Source organism: Heteronotia binoei, chromosome 2, assembly GCF_032191835.1.
Source record: "Heteronotia binoei isolate CCM8104 ecotype False Entrance Well chromosome 2, APGP_CSIRO_Hbin_v1, whole genome shotgun sequence".
Lineage (NCBI taxonomy): Eukaryota > Metazoa > Chordata > Lepidosauria > Squamata > Gekkonidae > Heteronotia > Heteronotia binoei.
In genome coordinates this window covers 195,289,335-195,312,727 of record NC_083224.1, presented here as the reverse complement: position 1 = coordinate 195,312,727, position 23,393 = coordinate 195,289,335, and the positions used below count along the sequence as shown (strand labels likewise).

The 23,393-nt window shown below is 49.8% G+C and overlaps 1 protein-coding gene across 1 annotated transcript in view; it reads right to left on the bottom strand.

The window, feature by feature from the left end:
• Positions 1 to 2,004: 2,004 nt before the first annotated feature.
• Positions 2,005 to 23,393, bottom strand: part of LOC132567452 (nuclear factor 1 C-type-like) — an 84,955-nt gene continuing 63,566 nt past the window's right edge. Inside the window, exon 11 of the mRNA XM_060233127.1 lies at positions 2,005 to 2,327. Within this exon, the coding sequence (XP_060089110.1) occupies positions 2,310 to 2,327 (18 nt within the window). The 3' untranslated portion in view covers positions 2,005 to 2,309. The remainder of the gene's footprint in view (positions 2,328 to 23,393) is intronic.

Below are 23,393 nucleotides of genomic sequence, written 5' to 3'. Positions count from 1 at the left end.
TGCGTAGTCTGCTCGTATGGTAAAAACTCTGCTTTGGGGAGATACGCCGAGGAATCCTTCTGTTTCTGCTCATTTCCTTCTTGATCCCAATACTTTGGCACAAGGATTGCCAGGGGGCTTTAAAGTCGTGATCAGCAGCATCGATCCTTGGGGTGGGGGGGGCTCAGAATCCAACCGGTTGCTCACGTGTGGCCGTTATCAACTTTGCCCTCATCGAGGACTGGGAGGAAGGGAAATTGATCCGTGGCATTTAAAGCTTTGGTCTTGGTTAAGAATAGGGTGTATCGAAGTGCAAATAGAGCTCTGTTGTTCAGCTTGACTTGACCGCCCCCCTCCCTTCATCTCATTCCTCCCTCCAGACCAGCATTCTTTGCATCCTGGCAAAGAGGACTGAAGCATTAAGATGTAGGCACTTGAACCAGTCCAAGATGGCTTCTAGACTCGGTGCTGGGGTTTGTGGGGCACAGAGACCAACGAGGGAGGGACTGTGGAATATAGTATTCCTGGCTCCCCACAGCAAATCTAGCTTTGACTTCCTCCTATCCCACCCCATGCGTTTAGTTTCAGATTCATGATCCCCCCCCCCAAAAAAAACCCCCACTAGGAACCCCACACATCCCCACCCCTCACATTTCTTCCTTCCTCTCCCCCCCTCTTCAAAGTGCATTTCCTACAAAAAAATGTGCAATCCATATTAGCAATCGTTTCTTAGCTGGGCTACCATGCATAGCTCCTTGTATACAAGGTTGAGGTGGGGTGGGGGGAGGGAAGGATGGAGCACCCACCCCTCTTTGCCTCGCTCAATCCCTTCCCCTCCCAACTTTGCCACCAAGATGCAAACCGCACAAGCCCCACTGGCTTTCAGTCCATTTCCTGCCTGAGTTTCAGATACAAATACACCGAGAGAGAGAGAGATGTGGGTGGGTGTGTATAAGTATGTGTTTCTTCAAGCAGGAAATCACAGCAGACAGCAACAAGCTAAGTAAGCGCCAGTAGGCCAGGTACACTATGTTCTCCGGCCCTGGGTGCGAGTCCAACTCCCACTGCAGGCTAACAAACTGAACGAAAATAGCCTGGCTATTAGGTCCAACTTTAAAGCAAACATTAAAGTTAGATCTCCAGTCATGGTGGCTGGCGGATGCAGGGGACGCTGGATCAATACAACATGGTAGCAGAATGATTCCCACTCCCAGCAATGTTGTCCCCCCCATCCAACCCCCATCTATCCCATGCTTGTTTTCAGCATTCACAGCCACATTTTTAGTACCTCCCCCCCCCATCAAAGCCCCCTCCATCACACCCAACCCCCACCCAGCCCAGGATTGCACCGTTCCATCTTATTCACTTTCCGTGGCTTAAATCCGTTCCTAACTCTATCTCCACCCCCACCCTCCCCCACCCCTGCTGGCCTCTGGCCCATCTCCCGCTCTCCTGCACTCGGCCCTTTCAAAAGACCACAGAAGCAAAACCATTCCATACCAAGAGTACAGAAAACAAGCTACATGCCCTTTCTGTAGTCTTGATAACGTCCTCTTGGTAATTCCTGGGGCCAAGCAAACCCCAGCCCCAAGGCTAAACGTATTAGGGGAAGAGAGAACAGGTTAAAAGGTGACCCACGTTTTTTTCTCTCCTGGGAGAAAAGTTGTACCAACTCTGCATTGTCTTGCAGTTCCACAGTCTCTTGGTCATCCTGCCGACATCCCTCCCCCGCTCCCCCCCCCCCGAGAGAGTTACAAAAAAACAGGGGGAGGGGTCTGCAGCTGGCCCAGGTGGATTTGTTCTTTCTACTCACAAGAGATGGAAAAACAATCACAAACTGCAGCTTGGAGAAGCTGTTTAAAGGGGCTGTGAGCTCTGTTTAAAGGGACCGCGATCCCTTTAAACACCTTCAGAGTTCACTCGTGGCAGAGTTGTGGCTTTGGAGAATGCAGCAGGTGGGAGTTTCGCTGGAGAGAGGGTCACGATGGCAGGTACCCCCCCCCTCGCTGTCTTCTGTCCGTCTTCCATTGATAGGCGCATAGTGTTTCTGGCTAGAAGCCCCATCCGAGAGGTCTGTTCAGTTGGGGGGGCGGGGTGCTGGCAGGGAGAGGTGGTTTGTAACTTTTTCAAAAAGTCTGAACCTTTCCACCTTGCTTCACGTCCTTCTGTAGTCTCTCGCAATGTTATCGTTGAGTTTCTCTGGCTCTCTTTGCGTTGCCACCAAAGTTTGCGCTGAAGGGGTGGGGGAGGGGTGGGGGGGCTGCATCACTCTCCTCGAAGAAAGCCCATAGCACAGGAGGAAAGGAAGGTGAAGATCCAGCAAGCGGCAACTACCCTAAATACCAGGACTGAGAGAAGACAGTGAAGAGAGGATTGTTTGATGGAGAAATAGTTTTGCCTTCCCAGGATTCCGCCCTCCCACAATGCCCTTCAATTGGGACGGGGGACAGGGGTCATTCCATTTAACTGTTTCCACAAAGTACACAAACAGAATAGCCCTGCCCAACTTATCACCAGCATCGAGTACTCAGAGATACACTGCACCTGAATACGAAGGTTCCATTTATCACTCCTTTCCAAAGCTCTTGACCGGGGGTGGCCAAACTGTGGCTCGGGAGCCACACGTGGCTCTTCCACCCGTATTGTGTGGCTCTTGAAGACCCCACCACTCTGTTGGCCAACTTAGAGAAGGCATTTGTCTCTTTAAATCACTTCTCCAAGCCAAGCTAGCTGGCAACTTGGAGAATGCACTTACAATTAAAGTTGCTTCTTTCCACCTCTCTCTCTCTCCCTTCTCCTCCTTATTTACTTTCCTCCCTCCCTGTCTTGTAGCTCTCAAACATTTGATGCTCATGACTTGCGGCTCTCAAACATCTAATGTCTGTGTCTTGCGGCTCTCAAACATCTGACATTTATTCGATGTGGCTCTTAAGTTAGGCAAGTTTGCCCACCCATGCTCTTGACACAAGTGGAACCAGGTCTGGCAGTGCACCAGCTGCCTGGGTCATAGACCTTGGGGGGGGGCACCAGTTTGGCCCTCCCACGTACCCTCGCCTCCGGTATGAGGGAAACAGCCAGCAAAGGCAAGCGCAGCAGTAGCGCGCTTGCGCTTCAGAGTGCGACGTGAGGCTGCTGTCACTTTGGCTCATGCATCAGACACTGGAGGTGGGGTGACACAGTCTCCTAGTGTGCTCTGAGGTGCAGGCGTACTGCCGCTGTGTTCACCATCGCTGAGGATGGGGCGGGGCGCCTTGCCTGGGGTGCTGGGCTTGTAGCGGCCCCATAGAGCCGGTGCTGAATGGAACCCACCACGTGTGATGCACGGATGACCCAGTGTTCCCTGTTTTATTTCTTTTTCATGTGTTCAGAATGTATAAATCTTTTACGATTCTCCACCTTTTCGGGCTATGCAGCTAGTGCAGAATGCCGCGGCCCGGCTGTTACTGGGTCTCCCAAAGTGGGGACACATTCGGCTGGGTCTTCGGACTCTGCACTGGCTTCCAGTGATATACCGAGTCTGGTACAAGGTGCTGGTTATTACCTTTAAAGCCCTATATGGCCTGGGACCTGCCTACCTGAAGGACCGTCTCTCCCCACATGTTCCCCAGAGAGTACTGAGGTCAGGAACACAAAATCTCCTCACTATCCCTCACTATCTCCAAAAGAATCCCGCTTGAAATCCACCAGAGAAAGGGCTTTCTCCGTTATGGCCCCTACATGGTGGAATCAGCTGCCGGAGGAGGTGAGGGCCCTGCGGGACCTTGTTCAGTTCCGCAGGGCCTGTAAGACGACCCTCTTCCGGCTAGCCTACACCTAGCTAAGATGAGAATTCAATGTAGCTTGGCCAGACGTCTGTTCTATATGTAATTGGAATGTTTGCTGGTTTTTAAGGTTTTAACTGTTTTAAATGTTTAATGGTTTATATATTTAAAATTGCTTAATTTTTTATGTTTGACCAATTTCTGGAAGCCGCCCTGAGCCACTTGTGGGAAGGGCGGGATATAAATCACGAATAAATAAAATAAAATAAAAATGTTTTAACCTGCAACTTTCTGGACTGTCCATTTTCATTGCAAGTATTCCTGATTCGCTCTCTTCTTTAGCATTAGGCCACATACGTTAAAAAATTGCATTAAAAAAATCATAAACTGTATCAGGAGGACAAGTTACAGAGAGAAACGGAGAATGGTGTGAAAAACAAGACCAGGGAGATTGACTTGAAAAAAGGGGAAGAAAATTAAAACAGAATTTTTTGAAGGCGAACCAGAAGGAATGGAAAATTCAACACCATCCTTTTTTATATATTTTTGTCATTCATTTTGGTGACTTTTTGCTTTTGTCTTTATAGATTTGTCTGCATTCTGTGCAAAATCCCTGCTTTGATTTCATTTCTCCCTTGAGCAAATTGAACTTATAGATCTTTACTGGTTTTCTGTTTCTTCCCATAGGTGCCCCATATTTTTTTATTCACAACTAAGGGGGTGTGTTTGGCTAAATTCAAGTTGAAAAAAATATCCAACAAATACCTTATTGATATTTTCTGGCTATTCAGAATTTTTTGAGACTGCCGGATAGTTGAAGTTAAAGGGCATTTAAAGTAATCACAATCCCTTTAAATACCTTCTGGGTGAACCTGCAGCTTGGAGAAGCTGTTTAAAGGGGCTGTGAGCCCTTTAAACACCTTCAGAGTTCACTCATGGCAGAGTTGTGGCTTGGAGAAGGCATTTAAAAGGACCGTGATCCTTTAAAACACCATTTCCCCCTCCACTGATAGAGGATAGGGTCACCTTTTTGAGGACCCATAGAATTCAACCCCCTGGTCCAATTTTTTGAAACTTGGGGTGGGTGAGTTTGAGAGGCACCCGCAGCTATGCTGCAAATTTGATGCTTCTATCTTTGAAAAAAATAACAGCCCCCCCAGAGCCCCAGATACCCCCAAATCAATTCCTTATATTTTAAGGGGACCATTGACTATAATGATCCCCACAGGATATAATGGAGCTGAAAAAATTCAGGAATCCCGAATATTTACTGAATCTGAATATCGTATGGTACTGGGATTCGGAAATATCAGGAAATACCAATATTTTTCAGGTTCAATGTACCTGAAGCTGAAAAATACTGGGGGGGTTTTGTTTGTTTTTGCATTCACAACTGATACGGCTATAAGCTGTTGACAAAAATACGAACAAATAGAAACCGAAACAAAATGGAGAACACTGGCTTATCCCTACAGCGGTGAAGGTTCCTATTTAGTTGCCATTGGCTTGGCTGCTCTAACATCACACAGATGTCCCGTCTAAAACCCCCTGAACAAGGCACCTGTATGATTTTGATGGGGGGTGGGGGGAAGACTTTTTAACAGCAAGATTTTGTGGCGAGTTCTACCATGGGAAACACAGCAAGCATTCACTACGGATCAAGACAACAACTGTTTGATTGAGTTGGACCTGGTCTACCGGATTATCCAGAAAGTTCACAAACAGATGCATGGAGATCAAAGGCACCCCCTCCCATTGTTACGACTCGTGTTCAGGGGTACACTCCTTCTGAATATGGAAGTTCTGTTTAGCCATTATGCCTACACGCTGTTGATAGACATCTCTTCTGTGCCTAATCCCCTCAAAAAGCCGTCTAAGCTTGTGGCCACCACTACATCTTGTAGCAGTGAGTTCCACAAAGTGGTGAGTCAACTGCCCCTCTCCAGACCACTGGCAGTTCAGGGGTCCACTACGCCCTGGCCAAGGCTGGAATAATCTTCTTGTTGTTGATGCCACGATAGGCTTCCCAATCCCCAGGTCCCAGAGGGGGATCCCCCGGTTTTACAGGCTTTCCTCCTCCCCCAGCCAGCTGGCCGGCGGGGGAAGCCCCGCCCCCAGAGCCATCATACACCTCCGTGAACGATTCCCATAAGGAATGATGGGGAATTGATCCGCGGGTATCAGGGGCTCTGCGGGGGCTGTTTTTTGAGATAGAGGCACCAATTTTTCAGTATAGCATCTAGTGCCTCTCCCCAAAATACCTCCCAAGTTTCAAAACGATTGGACCAGGGGGTCCAATTCTATGAGCCCCAAAAGAAGGTGCCCCTATCCTTCATTATTTCCTATGGAAGGAAGGCATTTATAAATTTGTGCAGTCCCTTTAAATGTGATGGCCAGAACTCCCTTGAAGTTCAATTATGCTTGTCACACCCTTGCTCTCGGCTCTGCCCCCAATGTCTCCTGGCTCCACCCCCAAAGACTCCTGGCTACACCCCCAAAGTCCCCAGATATTTCTTAAATTGGACTTGGCAGCCCTATGCCATGAAGTCACAGCCGACTTAATGCTACCCTGTGCGGTTTTCAAGTCAAGAAATGTTTAGAGGCGTTTTGCCATTGCCTGCCTCTGCGTAGCAACCCTGGACTTTCTCGGTGGTCTCCCATTCAACCAGGGGTGGGATTCTAGCAGGAACTCCTTTGCATATTAGGCCACACACCCCTGATGCAGCCAATCCTCTAAGGCTCTTTTTCGTAAGCTCCTGGAGGACTGGCTACATCATGTGGGTGTGACCTAATAGGCAAAAGAGCTCCTGCTAGAATTCCACCCCTGCATTCAACTGTTAACCAGGATCGACGCAGCCTAGCTTCTGAGATCTGAGGAGATCCAGCTAGCCTGGGCTATGCAGGTCATGGAAGAAAATTTTTTACAGATCACCCAAAATGTCAGAGATGGAAGCAAAGGGAGAGGAAACCTGCGCCTTCCTAATATATCATCTTGGTAAACACATAGGGGGGAAAACTCGTAATTTCTGCAGGCCCAGCCCTTATTTTAGGTCAAGCCAAGAAGCCAGAGGAGAACACCAGTGCTCCCCTTGGCTTCTCAGATCGGGGCCCCTATAATTTGCCGCTTAATTTTAGAAAAGGGAACAGAGAGAGGTCGCCAGCCCTTGGGGCCACACCAAGAACATGCTGCCTGCGGAAACCGCGATGGGGGTGTGGAGCCGGCTGGACGGGCCTTTGATGTGGCTTGTGTGGGAAGGGATCGTCAATGGTGTGTGCATGTTTGTGGGGAGCTGGGCAGCAGCACCAGACTGCCAGTTTTAGGCATGCTTGGTGCTCTCCTCTGATCTTGCTCCTATAACAACAGATCTCTACCTGCAAAATCTCTTCCAAAAGGAGAGGAGGGCTGTTACAGCGTAGGGATTTCTCAATTTGTTGATGTTCCCTTATTGTATTGTATAGTTATTTTAACCCGATCCCTTATGGGGAAAACCTTTGCTCTTACTTTCACTTTTCACTTGTCTTCTTGGTTGCTGGCTGTGGCTGGTTATGGTCTAGGAGGGCCCAGACCAGACCTTTCCTATGTTCTAATCAAGATCTGTTCTGTTTTGGTACTGAGTGCAGACGGCATGTTACTAGGACTGCCAAGTTCCTGGGCTGGGCAGGGGTTCTTCCGCCCTGGAGGTTCCCAACCCACCAGCCCAATCCCCTGATGTCACTGGCGCGATGATGTCACTCGGATGCCACTCGCGATGATGTCACTCAAAAACTCTATGGTTTTCCAAGACGCTCTAGCAATTTGGGAGGAAAACTCTATGGTACCATAGACTTTTCCGGGACACTTCTAGAGCGGCAGGCGTGTGACATTGCTGGCACAATGACATCACTTCTGAGTGACAACATCGCACCGTGCCCGTGAAAACAGTCCCCCACCAGAGGCTGCAGGGGACTTGGCAACCCTAGTTGTTACAATGATGACCTTTGAATGCTGGGGAGCCCAAGATCTCTCCCTGGCACCTCGTTTAGATCAAGGGCCCATCCACATCCCCAGATTTGGTGGTTTCTTTGTAGCAGAAACTCCTTTGCATATTAGGCAACACCCCCTGAATGTAGCCAATCCTCCAAGAACGTACAGGGCTCTTCATACAAGGCCTACTGTAAATTCCAAGATGACTGGCTACATCACGGGTGTGTGGCCTAATATGAAAGGAGTTCCTGCTACAAAAAAAACCCCCTGCTAGTAGGGATGCCAGTCCCTAGGTGGGAGCGGGGTATCCCTGATCTCGGGGGCTCCTGCCGGCTGGTGGAGGAATGCCCCACCTCCAACAGCAGCCCCCTCTTCCCTTAAAATCTGGCAGGAGAGTAGAGAGAGGGGCAGCCGCCAGCCGCACCCCTGAATTCCCAGCTGTGAATTTGCCACTTGGGATTCAGGCGCATGGGCCCCGCTCTTCAGAAAGCATTTAAAGGGTCCCTTTTTGAGGAGTGGGGGCCACATGTGCCTGAATTCCAAGCAGCGTGTCAGTTGTGTGCAACCCTTTAAATGCTTTCAGAGAGGGAGTGGGCAGGCCCCTGAAATCCAAGAGGTGAATTTTCCATTTGGGTTTCAGACACATCCTCAATGTGATGATGTCACTTTTGAGTAATTACATGGGGAACATCCCCACCCCCTCCAGGAACACCTCCCAAAGCCCCCCCCCCCCACTGGAGAGGAGGCAGGACCTGGCAACCTTAAGACCTAGGGTTGCCAACTCCATGTTGGGAAATACCTGCAGATTTTGGGAGTGGAGCTTGAGGAGGGTGGGGTTTGGGGAAGGGCGGGTCTCCAATGGGGTATAATGCCATAGAGTTAACCTTCCAAAGTGGCCATTTCCTCCAGGTCAACTGATCTCTTTTATTAGTTGTTGTAGATTTTCTGGGCTGTTTGGCCGTGGTTTTGGCATAATAGTACCTGATGTTTCACCAGCAGTTGTGACCGGCATCCTCAGAGGTATAACACAGAAAGATAGAATTCTCTCTGTGTCAAAGTGAGAGCAGGAGTGGCACTGGAGTTTTTGCTGCCCTAGGCCACCCACAGGGCTGCGCTCTCCCCATGGGGGGTCTGAGCGACGCCGTACCTCCACCTTCCTCCACCTGGCTGCCGGGTGGGGGAAAGGGGCTGCAGGACTGACTGCCTCACTCTGAGGCTGCCTCCCTTTGCAGGGGAGGCAGCTTCAGAGCAACGCCATGCTTCCTCCTTCCTCCGTCTGGCTGCTGGGTGGGGAAAAGAGGCCGCGGGACTGCTTCACTGTGAGGCTGTCTCCCTTTGTAGGGGAGGCAGCTTCAGAGCAACACCGCTCTCCTCTGAGCCCAGCTAGGAAGCCAGGCTTGGAGGAGAGCACAAACTGGGGTGCAGTTCTGTCTGCGACCGTGGGAGCTGAGAGCAGTGGAGCAGTGGGAGAGGGCACCTGAAGGCGCCCTGTAGGTGAGGTGGCACCCGAGGCAGCTGCCTGCCTCGCCGACTCCCATGCGCTGGCCCTGAGTGAGAGGAAAGAAAATGGTAGGAATTCATATCTACTCAGAAAGGTGGGGTAGGTCTGAGTCATTATCTTGTAGGAATTTCCCAGGCTGTGATATGTTAATAGGGGAGCTTTCCTGAGGAGGTTCTTTTGTATATGAAGCTTTCCTGAAGAGGTTCTTTTGCATATTGAGCTTTCCCGAGGAGGTACTTTTGCATATGGAGCTTTCCTGAGGAGGTTCTTTTGCATATGAAGCTTTCCTGAGGAGGTTCTTTTGTACATGGAGCTTTCCTGAGGAGGTTCTTTTGTATATGAAGCTTTCCTGAGGAGGTTATCTGCATATGGAATGGCTGTTGGAATTCTAATCTTATATGTAGTGTTGTTGTAAGCTGTAGAGCATTTTATGTCAGAAACTAGGACTGGAAACCAGCTGCTGACGAAATGTTAGGAACTGCTATGCCAAGACCATGGGCCATACAGCCTGGAAAAATCTACTACTAATGAATTCCAGCTGTGAAAGCCTTAACCTATTGATCTCTTTTGCATGGAGGTTGGCAACCCTACTCAGACCTCTTGTATGTTCCCATCACCTGTTCCTCAGAGTCACCCTACTTTTCATCATGGAGGTTCCCTGGCCAACGAAAACATACAGAACAACTTGGCCGGATCAGACCAAGGGCCCTTTGGGACCAGCGTCCCTCTGGCAGTCAGCGAGAAGCACACAAGCACAGCGCAAAGGCAACGGGGGCATCTTTTTACCTGTTCCCAGCATCTGGTCTTCACCGATATATTGCATCTGAACATGGAGGCTCCATCTTGATTTTCATGGCTACCAACTGTAAGAAATTGCCTTGGCTAGATCAGATCCAAAGAAGTTCCTATTTCTAACAGGGGAGGGGTGGGGCTGGCCCTAGACTGTCTAGCACCCTAAGCAAGGCTAATTTTTGAGTCATTATCTTGTAGCAATTTCCCAGGCTGTGATATGTTAATAGGGGAGCTTTCCTGAGGAGGTTCTTTTGCATATTGAGCCTTCCCGAGGAACCCCTACTCTAGGGAGTTGCCTAGTTTGCTTCCTTTCTCCCATCTTCCCCACTGGCAAGTATTCAGCAGCATTGGATAGAGGAGATTCCATTGAGGCTCCCTGGATAAGAGTTGTTGCTAGAGGACTACTTCTCCATGAACGTGACCAAGCCCCCTTTTAAAGCTCACTCCAGGCAGCAGTATATCTTGCAGGAGTACCCTAAATTCACTGGGGGAAGGAGAGAAAGAATGGAAGGGATCATATGGGGATGCGTATAGGAGGCCGTGGGGCTGGGAAGAAGGCAGAGCCATGGAACATATAAGAGAAGCCATGTTGGATCAGGCCAGTGGCTCATCCAGTCCCACACTCTGTGTCACACAGTGGCCAGAAACCCCAGGTGCCATCAGGAGGTCCATCAGTGGGGCCAGGACACTAGAAGCCCTCCCACTCTTGCCCCCCAAGCACCAAGAATACAGAGCATCACTTGCCCCAGACAAAAGATAAAAGAAGCCATGTTGGATCAGGGCAATGGCCCATCCAGTCCAACACTCTGTGTCACACAGTGGCCAGAAAACCAGGTGCCATCAGGAGGTCCATCAATGGGGCCAGGACACTAGAAGCACTCCCACTGTCCCCCCCCCCCAGCACCAAGAAGACAGAGCATCACTGCCCCAGACAGAAGAACATAAGAGAAGCCATGTTGGATCACGCCAGTGGCCCATCCAGTACAACACTCTGTGCCACATAAGAACAAAAGAGAAGCCATGTTGGATCAGGCCAATGGCCCATCCAGTCCAACTCTCTGTGTCACACAGTGGCCAAAAAAACCACAGGCACCATCAAGAGCTCCATCAGTGGGTCCAGAACACTAGAAGCCCTCCCACTGTTTTCCCGCCAAGCACCAAGAATATAGAGCATCACTGTCCCAGACAGAGAGTTCCAACAATATATTGTGGCTAATAGTTACTGATAGGCCTCTGCTCCAGATGTTTCTCCAATCCCCTCTTGAAGCTGGCTATGGAGGGACGGTGGCTCAGTGGTAGAGCATCTGCTTGGGAAGCAGAAGGTCCCAGGTTCAATCCCTGGCACCTCCAAAAAAGGGTCCAGGCAAATAGGTGTGAAAAACCTCAGCTCGAGACCCTGGAGCCGCTGCCAGTCTGAGAAGACAATACTGACTTTGATGGACCCAAGATGGTCTGATTCAGTAGAAGGCAGCTTCATATGTTCCTATGCTTGTAGCTGCCGCCACCTCCTGTGGCAGTGAATTCCATGTGTTAATCCCCCTTTGAGTGAAGAAGTACTTCCTTTTATCAGTTCTAACCCGACTGCTCAGCAATTTGAGCTGCATTGCTCTTAAAGAATCCCATAAGACAAGCAAATTCTTAACATCTCATTCCACATTTCATTCCGTACAGGGACCCCAGTGGAGGACCAGATCAAATTCAAGGTTCTGGTGTTAACCTTTAAGCCCCTCCCAGGGGCAGACCAACTGTGGTTCATGCCTTTCCCCTCCCCACGAGACAGTAGCAGGATCAGTAGCTTATGTCGACTTATTAGGTTGTTCGCTGTATTTTGAAACGGCATTTCTATGATTTTACCTGAACCCAGCTTCCGCCAGGATCGAACACAGGTTGTGAGCAGAGAGCTTGGACTGCAGTACTGCACCTTTACCATTCTGTGCCACGGGGCTCCTACCCACCCTAAATAAAGGTTATAACAAATACTGCACTCTACAGAATTGCCAATGTGCCCAAAATAAAACCCCTAGATTTTTTTTTGCTATCTCTCATAAGTTTAAAACTGAAACTATAGCTGGGATTTCCTTTTGGTCTTGTAAACGTTCCAAAATAGGGAGCAAAATCGTGAAGGAGTCATTCATCTCGTTACAGTCTGACCCTTGGTTTATTTTTTACATACCTGACAAGTTAGCCATTGCATAAAGATTCCATAATTTGGAACGCCAAAGATTTAAAGGGGGGGGTGTCTTCAGATTTCCATTCATTTGCTATTGCTGATGGAGCTGCAAAAATCAAATAAGCTATCCCATCACTATCAAATAAGCTATCCCATCACAGAGCCAGTTTGGTGTAGTGGTTAAGTGTGTGGACTCTTATCTGGGAGAACCGGGTTTGATTCCCCACTCCTCCACTTGCACCTGCTGGAATGGCCTTGGGTCAGCCATAGCTCTGGCAGAGGTTGTCCTTGAAAGGGCAGCTCCTGTGAGAGCCCTCTCCAGCCCCACCCACCTCACAGGGTGTTTGTTGTAGGGGAGGAAGGGAAAGGAGATTGTGAGCCGCTCTGAGACTCTTTGGAGTGGAGGGCGGAATATAAATCCAATATCTTCATCTACCTCACAGAATGTCTGTTGTGGGGGGGGGGGAGGTAAAGGAGATTGTGAGCCGCTCTGAGACTCTTTGGAGTGGAGGGCAGGATATAAATCCAATATCTTCATCTGCCTCACAGGATGTCTGTTGTGGGGGGGGGGAGGTAAAGGAGATTGTGAGCCGCTCTGAGACTCCTCGGAGTGCAGGGCGGGATATAAATCCAATATCTTCATCTACCTCACAGGATGTCTGTTGTGGGGGGGGGGGAGGTAAAGGAGATTGTGAGCTGCTCTGAGACTCTTCGGAGTGGAGGGCGGGATATAAATCCAATATCTTCATCTACCTCACAGGGTGTCTGTTGAGGGGGAGGAAGGGAAAGGAGATTGTGAGCCGCTCTGAGACTCTTCGGAGTGGAGGGTGGAATATAAATCCAATATCTTCATCTACCTCACAGGGTGTCTGTTGAGGGGGAGGAAGGGAAAGGAGATTGTGAGCCGCTCTGAGACTCTTCAGAGTGGAGGGCGGGATATAAATCCAATATCTTCATCTACCTCACAGGGTGTCTGTTGAGGGGGAGGAAGGGAAAGGAGATTGTGAGCCGCTCTGAGACTCTTCGGAGTGGAGGGCGGGATATAAATCCAACATCTTCATCTACCTCACAGGGTGTCTGTTGTGGGGGGGGGGGAAGGGAAAGGAGATTGTGAGCTGCTCTGAGACTCTTCGGAGTGGAGGGCGGGATATAAATCCAATATCTTCTTCTTCTTCTTCAATAGATGATGGTTTAAAACCCGTTCTCAGGTTTAATAAAATCACTTCTTTTGGGTGCAGTCACACTCACTAAATAATACACTTTCAATCCAGTTCCCAACTGGATTTTTGCCAGTTCACACAGTAAAATCCGGTTGGAAAGTGGATTGAAAGTGCATTATTTGGGATGATAACAGACGGGCATTTGGGGGCGTCCCAAATCTGTAAGGCTCAAAAATAGCCGCCCTGAAGCCTCCACATGCTCGCTTGGAAGCCGTCCCCATCCCGTCCATGGGGTGCACTATTCCGTCACATCCCCCCCCCTACATTTCCAGTAGTCGTGCGCCCATGCGTGCATGCGTGCATGCGCATTGACCACTTTTTGTTTAAAAAGCCAGCTGTGACTTGGGGCAGCTTGGTGGTTTCACACGGCCAAGGCATCTCGCTTGCGCCCTTCCGCTTCCAGATGCCAAGGAGGGAAGTGGCGGGCGGATCAAAAATTTGCAACCACTTCGGAAGTGGTAGCTTTTTGAGTCGCACTGTGGAGGCCGGAGGGTGGGGGTGAGTACGGGATAAGGATGAGCAGCAGATGTTTGTGTGTGGAAGAAGAAGAACTGCAGATTTCTACCCCGCCCTTCTCTCTGAATCAGAGACTCAGACCGCCTTACAATCTCCTACGTCTTCTCCTCCCACAACAGACACCCTGTGAGGCGGATGGGGCTGAGAGAGCTCTCCCAGAAGCTGCCCTTTCAAGGACAGAGGCTCAGAGCAGCCTACAATCTCCTTTCCCTTCCACCCCCACAACAGATACCCTGTGAGGTGGGTGGGGCTGAGAGGGCTCTCACAGCAGCTGGCCTTTCAAGGACAGTCTCAGAGTGGCCTACAAACTCCTTTCCCTTCCTCTCCCACAACAGACACCCTGTGAGGTGGGTGGGGCTGAGAGAGCTCTCCCAGAAGCTGCCCTTTCAAGGACAGAGGCTCAGAGCAGCCTACAATCTCCTTTCTCTTCCTCTCCCACAACAGACACCCTGTGAGGTGGGTGGGGCTGAGAGAGCTCTCCCAGAAGCTGCCCTTTCAAGGACAGAGGCTCAGAGCGGCCTACAATCTCCTTTTCCTTCCTCCCCCACAACAGACACCCTGTGAGGCGGGTGGGGCTGAGAGAGCTCTCCCAGAAGCTGCCCTTTCAAGGACAGAGGCTCAGAGCAGCCTACAATCTCCTTTCTCTTCCTCTCCCACAACAGACACCCTGTGAGGTGGGTGGGGCTGAGAGAGCTCTCCCAGAAGCTGCCCTTTCAAGGACAGAGGCTCAGAGCGGCCTACAATCTCCTTTTCCTTCCTCCCCCACAACAGACACCCTGTGAGGCGGGTGGAGCTGAGAGGGCTCTTCCAGAAGCTGCCCTTTCAAGGACAGAGTCTCAGAGTGGCCTACAATCTCCTTTCTCTTCCCCTCCCACAACAGACACCCTGTGAGGTGGGTGGGGCTCAGAGAGCTCTCCCAGAAGCTGCCCTTTCAAGGACAGAGGCTCAGAGCGGCCTACTATCTCATTTCCCTTCCTCCCCCACAACAGACACCCTGTGAGGTGGGTGGAGCTGAGAGGGCTCTTCCAGAAGCTGCCCTTTCAAGGACAGAGTCTCAGAGCGACCTACAATCTCTTTTCCCTTCCTCCCCCACAACAGACACCCTGTGAGTTGGGTGGGGCTGAGAGAGCTCTCTCATCAGCTACCCTTTCAAGGACAACCTCTGCCAGAGCTACGGCTGACTCAAGGCCATTCCAGCAGGTGCAAGTGGAGAAGTGGGAAATCAAGCCCAGTTCTCCCAGAAAAGAGTCCGCGCACTTAACCACTACACCAAACTGGCTCTCTCTGGAAGGATTTTTGGGGTCGATTTTCGAGGCGTCTCTGAGTTGGCCCAAAGTGCCGGTCTGTTAGCAGCCTTAGTGCGTGTGACTGCGGATGCAAATTTAACTTCATATCTGCCATAACTTTGATTTTATTCCAGCACCTCCACTTGAAAAGATAAAGTCACAGGGGATGCAAAAGACCTCCACTTGAGACCCTGGAGAACTGGCCTAGAGAGCCGGATGAGAGAAGACAGCCCTTTGGGTAGCTTCATGTGTGAATGAGCCCCAGCATCAAAGTTCTGGGGCGGCATAGACTCCAGCCAATCAGAATTTTCAGGGCTTTTTTTTGTAGCAGGAACTCCTTTTGCATAATAGGCCACACCCCCTGATATAGCCAATCCTCCAAGAGCTTACAGGGCTCTTCGTACGGGGCCTACTGGAAGCTCTTGGGAGGATTGGCCGCATTAGGAGGTGTGGCGTAACATGCAAAGGAGCTCCTGCTACAAAAAAGAACGCCCTGCCACGATGGGGATTCCAGATGTGTAATTTGGCCCTAAAAAGAATTCAGAGGAGGCAATGTCAATTGAGGATGGGGGAGGTTAACTTTTCCCCTCCCTACAGTTTCCTGAATCAGATATTCTCGTTTCCCAAGGCTTTAAACTCTGATGGAAGGAAAAGCACAGTGCTGCGATCTGTGTGGGTTAAAGCATTTTGTCAGGGGCGTATTTTCAATCAGGAATTCAGTGCTCCTCCAGTAAATTTACCCTCCTCTGAAGAAGTGAGCAGTGACTCGTGAAAGCGCATCCCGGGTGACAAATTTTGTTAGTCTTTTAAGTGCTACTGGACTCTTGTCTTTTCTTCTACCTCCTCCCAGGGCTCTTTTTCCATAGCAGGAGCTCCTTTGCATATTAGGCCACACACCTCTGATGCAGCCAATCCTCCAAGAGCTTACAGGGCTCTTCGTACAGGGCCTACTGCAAGCTCCAGGAGGATTGGCTGCGTCAGGGGTGTGTGGCCTAAGATGCAAGGGAGCTCCTGCTACCAAAAAAAGCCCTGAGAATTTTAAAAAATGCCGAGTTGGATGAACCAATGGTTCCAGGGGTGGAATTCTAGCAGGAATTCCTTTGCATATTAGGCCACACACCCCTGATGTAGCCAATCCTCCAAGAGCGTACAGGGCTCTTTTTTGTAAGCTCTTGGAGGATTGGTTACATCAGGGGGGCATGGCCTAATAGGCAAAGAAGGTCCTGCTAGAATTCCACCCCTGTAGCCAATCCTCTTGGAGCTTACAGTAGGCCCTGTACAAAGAGCCCTGTAAGCTCTTGGAGGATTGGCTACACCAGGGGTTGTGTGGCCGAATATGCAAAGGAGCTCCTGCTAGAATTCCACCCCTGAAGGGTTGCATTCAGTACAAATTGGATTCATTTGTTCATCAGAGACCTGTACTGTGTATTGCAGCAGCCCCTGAATTGGGTCCTTGTCCACCTGTCCATCGCTGGGAAAGGGGCTTCAGCAAAGAAAGGGGCACCCCACTTCCCATAGGGGGCTCAACCTTTTGCAAGGGAGTGCCAGCCAATGGAGTTATGACTGCTAGAGCCTGCCAGCCTCTGGCGCCAGTCAAAGGAGAAGGGATTTGTGTTTCTGCTAGCGGCCAAGATCTTGGCCGAAGCAGAGGCCATAAATATGGAGAAGGTGTTCTGCTCGAACCCAGACTGCCGAAGCTGCTGAAAATTCCAGGGTGGCGAATAATTCATGAGTTCGGGCCTCCAAACGGGCGGGCCAAGCTTCAAAGGAAAGCTCAGCACGGTGTTCTTGGCAGGGGGTACTGCTGGAGCAGGAGGGGGGCACCCGCACTCAGGACGAGATCTTTACTAATGCAACAGACTGGGGGCAGGGGAGAACACATTGTAAATGCCGGACTATTGAACTGCTGCCTGACCTCTTCGGTGAGCTGTTTTCAGACACGCTTCCAGTTGGGTTGCTGCCCCCTACATCTGGAAGCCCTCATCCCCTACATCCGAAAGCCCTCGTCCCCTACATCCGGAAGCCCTCATCCCCTACATTCGGAAGCCCTCACCCCCTATATCCGGAAGCCCTTGTCCCCTACATCTGGAAGCCCTCGTCCCCTACATCCAAAAGCCCTCGTCCCCTACATCCGGAAGCCCTCATCCCCTACATCCGGAAGCCCTCATCCCCTACATCCGGAAGCCCTCGTCCCCTGCATCCAGAAGCCCTCGTTCCCTGCATCCAGAAGCCCTCATCCCCTACATCCGGAAGCCCTCATCCCCTACATCCGAAAGCCTTCGTCCCCTACATCCAGAAGCCCTCATCCCCTACATCCGGAAGCCCTCATCCCCTACATCCGGAAGCCCTCATCCCCTACATCCGTAGTTAACATAAATATATGAACATATGAAGCTGCCTTATACTGAATCAGACCTTCAGTCCATCAAAGTCTGTATTATCTACTCAGACTGGCAGCAGCTCTCCGGGGTCTCAAGCTGAGGTTTTTGATGCCTACTTGCCTGGATGCTTTTGAGTTGGAGATGCCGGGGATTGAACCGGGGACCTTCTGCTTCCCAAGCAGATGCTCTACCACTGAGCCACTGCCTTTCCCCACATTAAGCTGATGGGATGAAATACCCACTTTCACCAAGTACGGCTATATATCCACAGTATTCCAATGTGTTTCTTTTTTAGGATAGTGTATCAGAATAACGTTTTTGTATTGACACATTCAAACAAGGGATATTGGCTGTTTATCTCATGACATATACTAAATCCATCTTCCACTATATCTTGATCTGTTTTTTTTTTCCTAATGGCAAACTAGAATGATGTATATATTTACGTTACATGTTAAAAGGTAAATTAGTTGGACAGGAAAAACTTCTGGGAAAGAAATGCCCTCATTTTGACCCAGGCTTATTAGCAATAGAATAATTAACAGACATTCTCACTACAAATACAAGTTGATGGGGTGTGAACTGACAGACTGACCAAGAGAGAGATCTTGGGGTCGTGGTAGATAACTCACTGAAAATGTCAAGACAGTGTGCGATTGCAATAAAAAAGGCCAACGCCAGGATGGGAATTATTAGGAAGGGAATTGAAAACAAATCAGCCAGTATCAGAATGCCCCTGTATAAATTGATGATGTGGTCTCATTTGGAATACTGTGTACAATTCTGGTCACCGCACCTCAAAAAGGATATTATAGCATTGGAAAAAGTCCAGAAAAGGGCAACTAGAATGATTAAAGGGTTGGAACACTTTTCCTATGAAGAAAGGTTAAAACGCTTGGGGCTCTTTAGCTTGGAGAAACGTCAACATGATAGAGGTTTACAAGATAATGCATGGGATGGAGAAAGTAAAGAAAGAAGTACTTTTCTCCCTTTCTCACAATACAAGAACTCGTGGGCATTCAATGAAATTGCTGGGTTAGAATGAATGAAAGGAAGTACTTCTTCACCCAAAGGGTGATTAACATGTGGAATTTACTGCCACAGGACGTGGTGGCAGCTACAAGCATAGCCAGATTCAAGAGGGGTTTGGATAAAAATATGGAGCAGAGGTCCATCAGTGGCTATCAGCCACAGCATATTATTGGAACTGTCTGGGGCAGTGATGCTCTGTATTCTTGGTGCTTGGGGGGGGTGTGATCAAAGTGGACGGGCTTCTAGCCCCACTTGTGAACCTCCTTTTTTTTCGGCCACTGGGTGACACAGAGTGTTGGACTGGATGGGCCATTGGCCTGATCCAACATGGCTTCTCATGTTCTTATGTGACACAGAGTGTTGGACTTGATGGGCCACTGGCCTGATCCAACATGGCTTCTCTTATGTTCTTATGTGACACAGAGTGTTGGACTGGATGGGCCACTGGCCTGATCCAACAGGGCTTCTCTTATGTTCTTATGTGACACAGAGTGTTGGACTTGATGGGCCACTGGCCTGATCCAACATGGCTTCTCTTATGTTCTTATGTGACACAGAGTGTTGGACTGGATGGGCCACTGGCCTGATCCAACAGGGCTTCTCTTATGTTCTTATGTGACACAGAGTGTTGGACTTGATGGGCCACTGGCCTGATCCAACAGGGCTTCTCTTATGTTCTTATGTGACACAGAGTGTTGGACTTGATGGGCCACTGGCCTGATCCAACATGGCTTCTCTTATGTTCTTATGTGACACAGAGTGTTGGACTGGATGGGCTACTGGCCTGATCCAACAGGGCTTCTCTTATGTTCTTTTGTCACACAGAGTGTTGGACTGGATGGGCCACTGGCCTGATCCAACATGGCTTCTCTTATGTTCTCACAGGTTAACGTAAGAACATAAGAGAAGCCATGTTAGATCAGGCCAATGGCCCATCCAGTCCAACATTCTGTGTCACACAGTGGCCAAATACACACACACACACACACACTGTGGCTAATAGCCACTAAAGGTTACTGTTTTATTGGTTTCCCACGCCTATGCAACCCAGATAAAAGGTTTTCTGCATTTGTTAATTTTACTAGAACAAAGCAGTCGACAAGACTGCACCTTTAAAACCAACTAAGTTTTATTCAGAATGTAAGCTTTTGTATGCTCTAAGCAGACATTTCCATTACTCTACATACCAACTCACTGTCCACTTTCTCTGTATTAAGGACTGCTTGTTATTCCATTTTTGTCTGATGAAGTCTGCTAAGAGCATACGAAAGCTTCCGTTCTGAATCAAACTTAAAGGTGCAAACTGTCTACAGCTTCGTTCTACTGCTTCAGACCAACACGGCTGCCCGCTTGGAGCTGTTAATTTCACATATTCTGCTATTGGATTTTAACTTTGTGCCAGTTTGCATTCTAAAGCCTTTGCATTTTAAAGCCCTATACGGCCTAGGACCTGCCTACCTTAGGAACCGTCTCTTCCCATATGTTCCCCAGAGAGTACTGCGATCTGGTTCTCAAAATCTCCTTGTAATCCCCGGGCCAAAGGATGCCCGGTTGAAGTCAACCAGGGACAGGGCCTTTTCAGTCACAGCCCCTTGCTGGTGGAACCAGTTACCGGAAGAGGTCAGGGCCCTGTGGGATATTGGACAGTTCCGCAGGGCCTGTAAGACAGTCCTCTTCCGGTTGGCCTATAACTGACCGGTACCAAAATACTGAAGGAAGTCTATAGATAGCGCACTGTTGGATTGATGTATTGATTTTAATGTTTTAATTATGTATATTGCTATTGTATTTTAAAATTTGAATTTTACTGTTAGAACCTTTATGTTGTGATCCGCCCTGAGCCCGCTTCGGTGGGGTAGGGCGGGATATAAATCAAGTAAAATCAAATAAAAAATAAATAAATAAACCCCACAAGCTCTGCTTAGTGTACCTCATTCCTCGACTTGAAGAAGTGTGCATGCACACGGAAGCTTGCATTCCGAACGAAAGTTTTGTTGGTCTTAAAGGTGCCATCTGACTCCTGCTGACGGGATGTCAACCCTGCCATTCTGTACATTTCCAGTAGGTGGCAGTGCGAGCCTCTCCTAGCGCTATCCAGGGCTGACCCCGCCCCCCCCCAAATGGTTTCCCAGACCAGAAGTGCCCGCCCCCCCATCTGTTCAGTTTTGGAATCCCTCTTTTTAAAAAGAAATAATTGCACACAACCCATTTTCCAACTTTGCACATCCAATCCATCCGAGCAACAATCCTTTTGCATGCCCGCATTTTCAACAATCCTTTTGCATGCCCGGATTTGTAAACTTTCATCTATTCACGCCGTAGATAAGCAAATTTATGCTGATGGAAGCTTTTAACAATGTGTTAAGAGAACTGGAATAGATTAATGTGAAAAAAAAAATCAAACCAGCTTAGAGCGGGGGCCAGAATTAAATCGCATTCCAAAGGATGACCATGCTTGAAAGTGGGTGGATATATGAAGTTGGTTCATTGGGCTCAGTGCTGTCAACTTAGAGTCTGGGGCTGATTCCCCAACTAGCCTTGTTGCGGTTTTGTGCTCCTTTTTCACCCAGCGCTTCTGCCCGATTTTGCACACACTGCCGTGGAGATGTGACTTGCCCTGCCTTTTTCCAAAGTTCCCTCCGTGGCTTCAAAATTCAGAGAATTTTCAGAGAATCCTACAGCTGTGCAGGGAACCTGAGAGCCAGTTTGGTGTAGTGGTTAAGTGTGCGGACTCTTATCTGTGAGAACCAGGTTTGATTCCCCACTCCTCCACTTGCACCTGCTGGAATGGCCTTCGGTCAGCCATAGCTCTCGCAGAGTTGTCCTGGAAAGGGCAGCTTCTATGAGAGCTCTCTCAGCCCCACCCAAATCACAGGGTGTCTGTTGTGGGGGAGGAAGGGAAAGGAGATTGTAGGCTACTCCGAGACTCTGTCCTTCAAAGGGCAGCTTCTGGGATAGCTCTCTCAGCCCCACCGCCTCACAGGGTGTCTGTTGTGGGGGAGGAAGGGAAAGGAGATTTTAGGCCGCTCTGAGACTCTGTCCTTGAAAGGGCAGCTTCTGGGATAGCTTTCTCAGCCCCACCCACCTCACAGGGTGTCTGTTGTGGGGAAGGAAGGGAAAGGAGATTGTAGGCTACTCTGAGACTCTGTCCTTCAAAGGGCAGCTTCTGGGATAGCTCTCTCAGCCCCACCCACCTCACAGGGTGTCTGTTGTGGGGGAGGAAGGGAAAGGAGATTGTAGGCTACTCCGAGACTCTGTCCTTCAAAGGGCAGCTTCTGGGATAGCTCTCTCAGCCCCACCGCCTCACAGGGTGTCTGTTGTGGGGGAGGAAGGGAAAGGAGATTTTAGGCCACTCTGAGACTCTGTCCTTGAAAGGGCAGCTTCTGGGATAGCTCTCTCAGCCCCACCCACCTCACAGGGTGTCTGTTGTGGTGAAGGAAGGGAAAGGAGATTGTAGGCTACTCTGAGACTCTGTCCTTCAAAGGGCAGCTTCTGGGATAGCTCTCTCAGCCCCACCCACCTCACAGGGTGTCTGTTGTGGGGGAGGAAGGGAAAGGAGATTGTAGGCTACTCCGAGACTCTGTCCTTCAAAGGGCAGCTTCTGGGATAGCTCTCTCAGCCCCACCGCCTCACATGGTGTCTGTTGTGGGGGAGGAAGGGAAAGGAGATTGTAGGCCGCTCTGAGACTCTGTCCTTCAAAGGGCAGCTTCTGGGATAGCTCTCTCAGCCCCACCGCCTCACAGGGTGTCTGTTGTGGGGGAGGAAGGGAAAGGAGATTGTAGGCTGCTGAGACTCTGTCCTTGAAAGTGCAGCTTCTGGGATAGCTCTCTCAGCCCCACCGCCTCACAGGGTGTATGTTATGGGGGAGGAAGGTAAAAGGCGTTTGTAAGCCACTCGGAGAAGAGCCCTGTGGCGCAGAGTGATAAAACTGCAGTACTGCAGTCCAAGCCCTCTGCTCACGACCTGAGTTCGATCCCGGTGGAAGCTGGGTTCAGGTAGCCGGCTAAAGGTTGACTCAGCCTTCCATTCTTCTGAGGTTGGTAAATGTGTACTCAACTTGTTTGGTGGGGGGGGGAAGCATAGATGACTGGGGAAGGCAATGGCCAACCACCCCGTAAAAAGTCTGCTGTGAAAACGTCGTGATGCGACGTCACCCGAGAGTCGGAAACGACTGGTGCTTGCACAGGGGACTGCCTTTACCTTTTTAAAGCCACTCAGAGTCTCTGATTCAGAGAGAAGAGTGGGATATAAATCTGTATTCGTCTTCTTCTTTTTGGGAAAGAGGCGGGGCAAGTTGCAGCCGTCAGCAGCGTGTGTAAAATCCGGCAGAAGCGCTGCGGGGAAAAGGAGCATGAAACTGCGCCAAGGCTAGTGGTGAATCGGTCTGATCTTTCCCATCACCAACTGCCTGATCCCTTGAACTGGGAGTGCTGGGGATTGAACTCAAAGCCTTCTACATGACAAGCAGATACTCTGCCACTGAGCTATGGTCCCTCCCCTACAGAGGCCAGGCAGAGACGTCAGAAAAGTGGCTCGACAAGATTTTATTTAATTTTTTTGCACTGCACCTTTTTCCCCAGTGGGGGACCCAAAGCAGCATCCAGCCTTCTCCTCTCTTCCATTTTATCCCCACAACAACCCAGCAAGGTAGGTCAGGCTGACCGATTGGGACTGGACCAAGATCGCCCAGTAAGCTCCCATGGCACAAGTGGAGATTTGAACTCAGATCTGCCACATACTATCCCAGGGGTGGCCAAACTGTGGCTTGGGAGCCACGTGCGGCTCTTACAC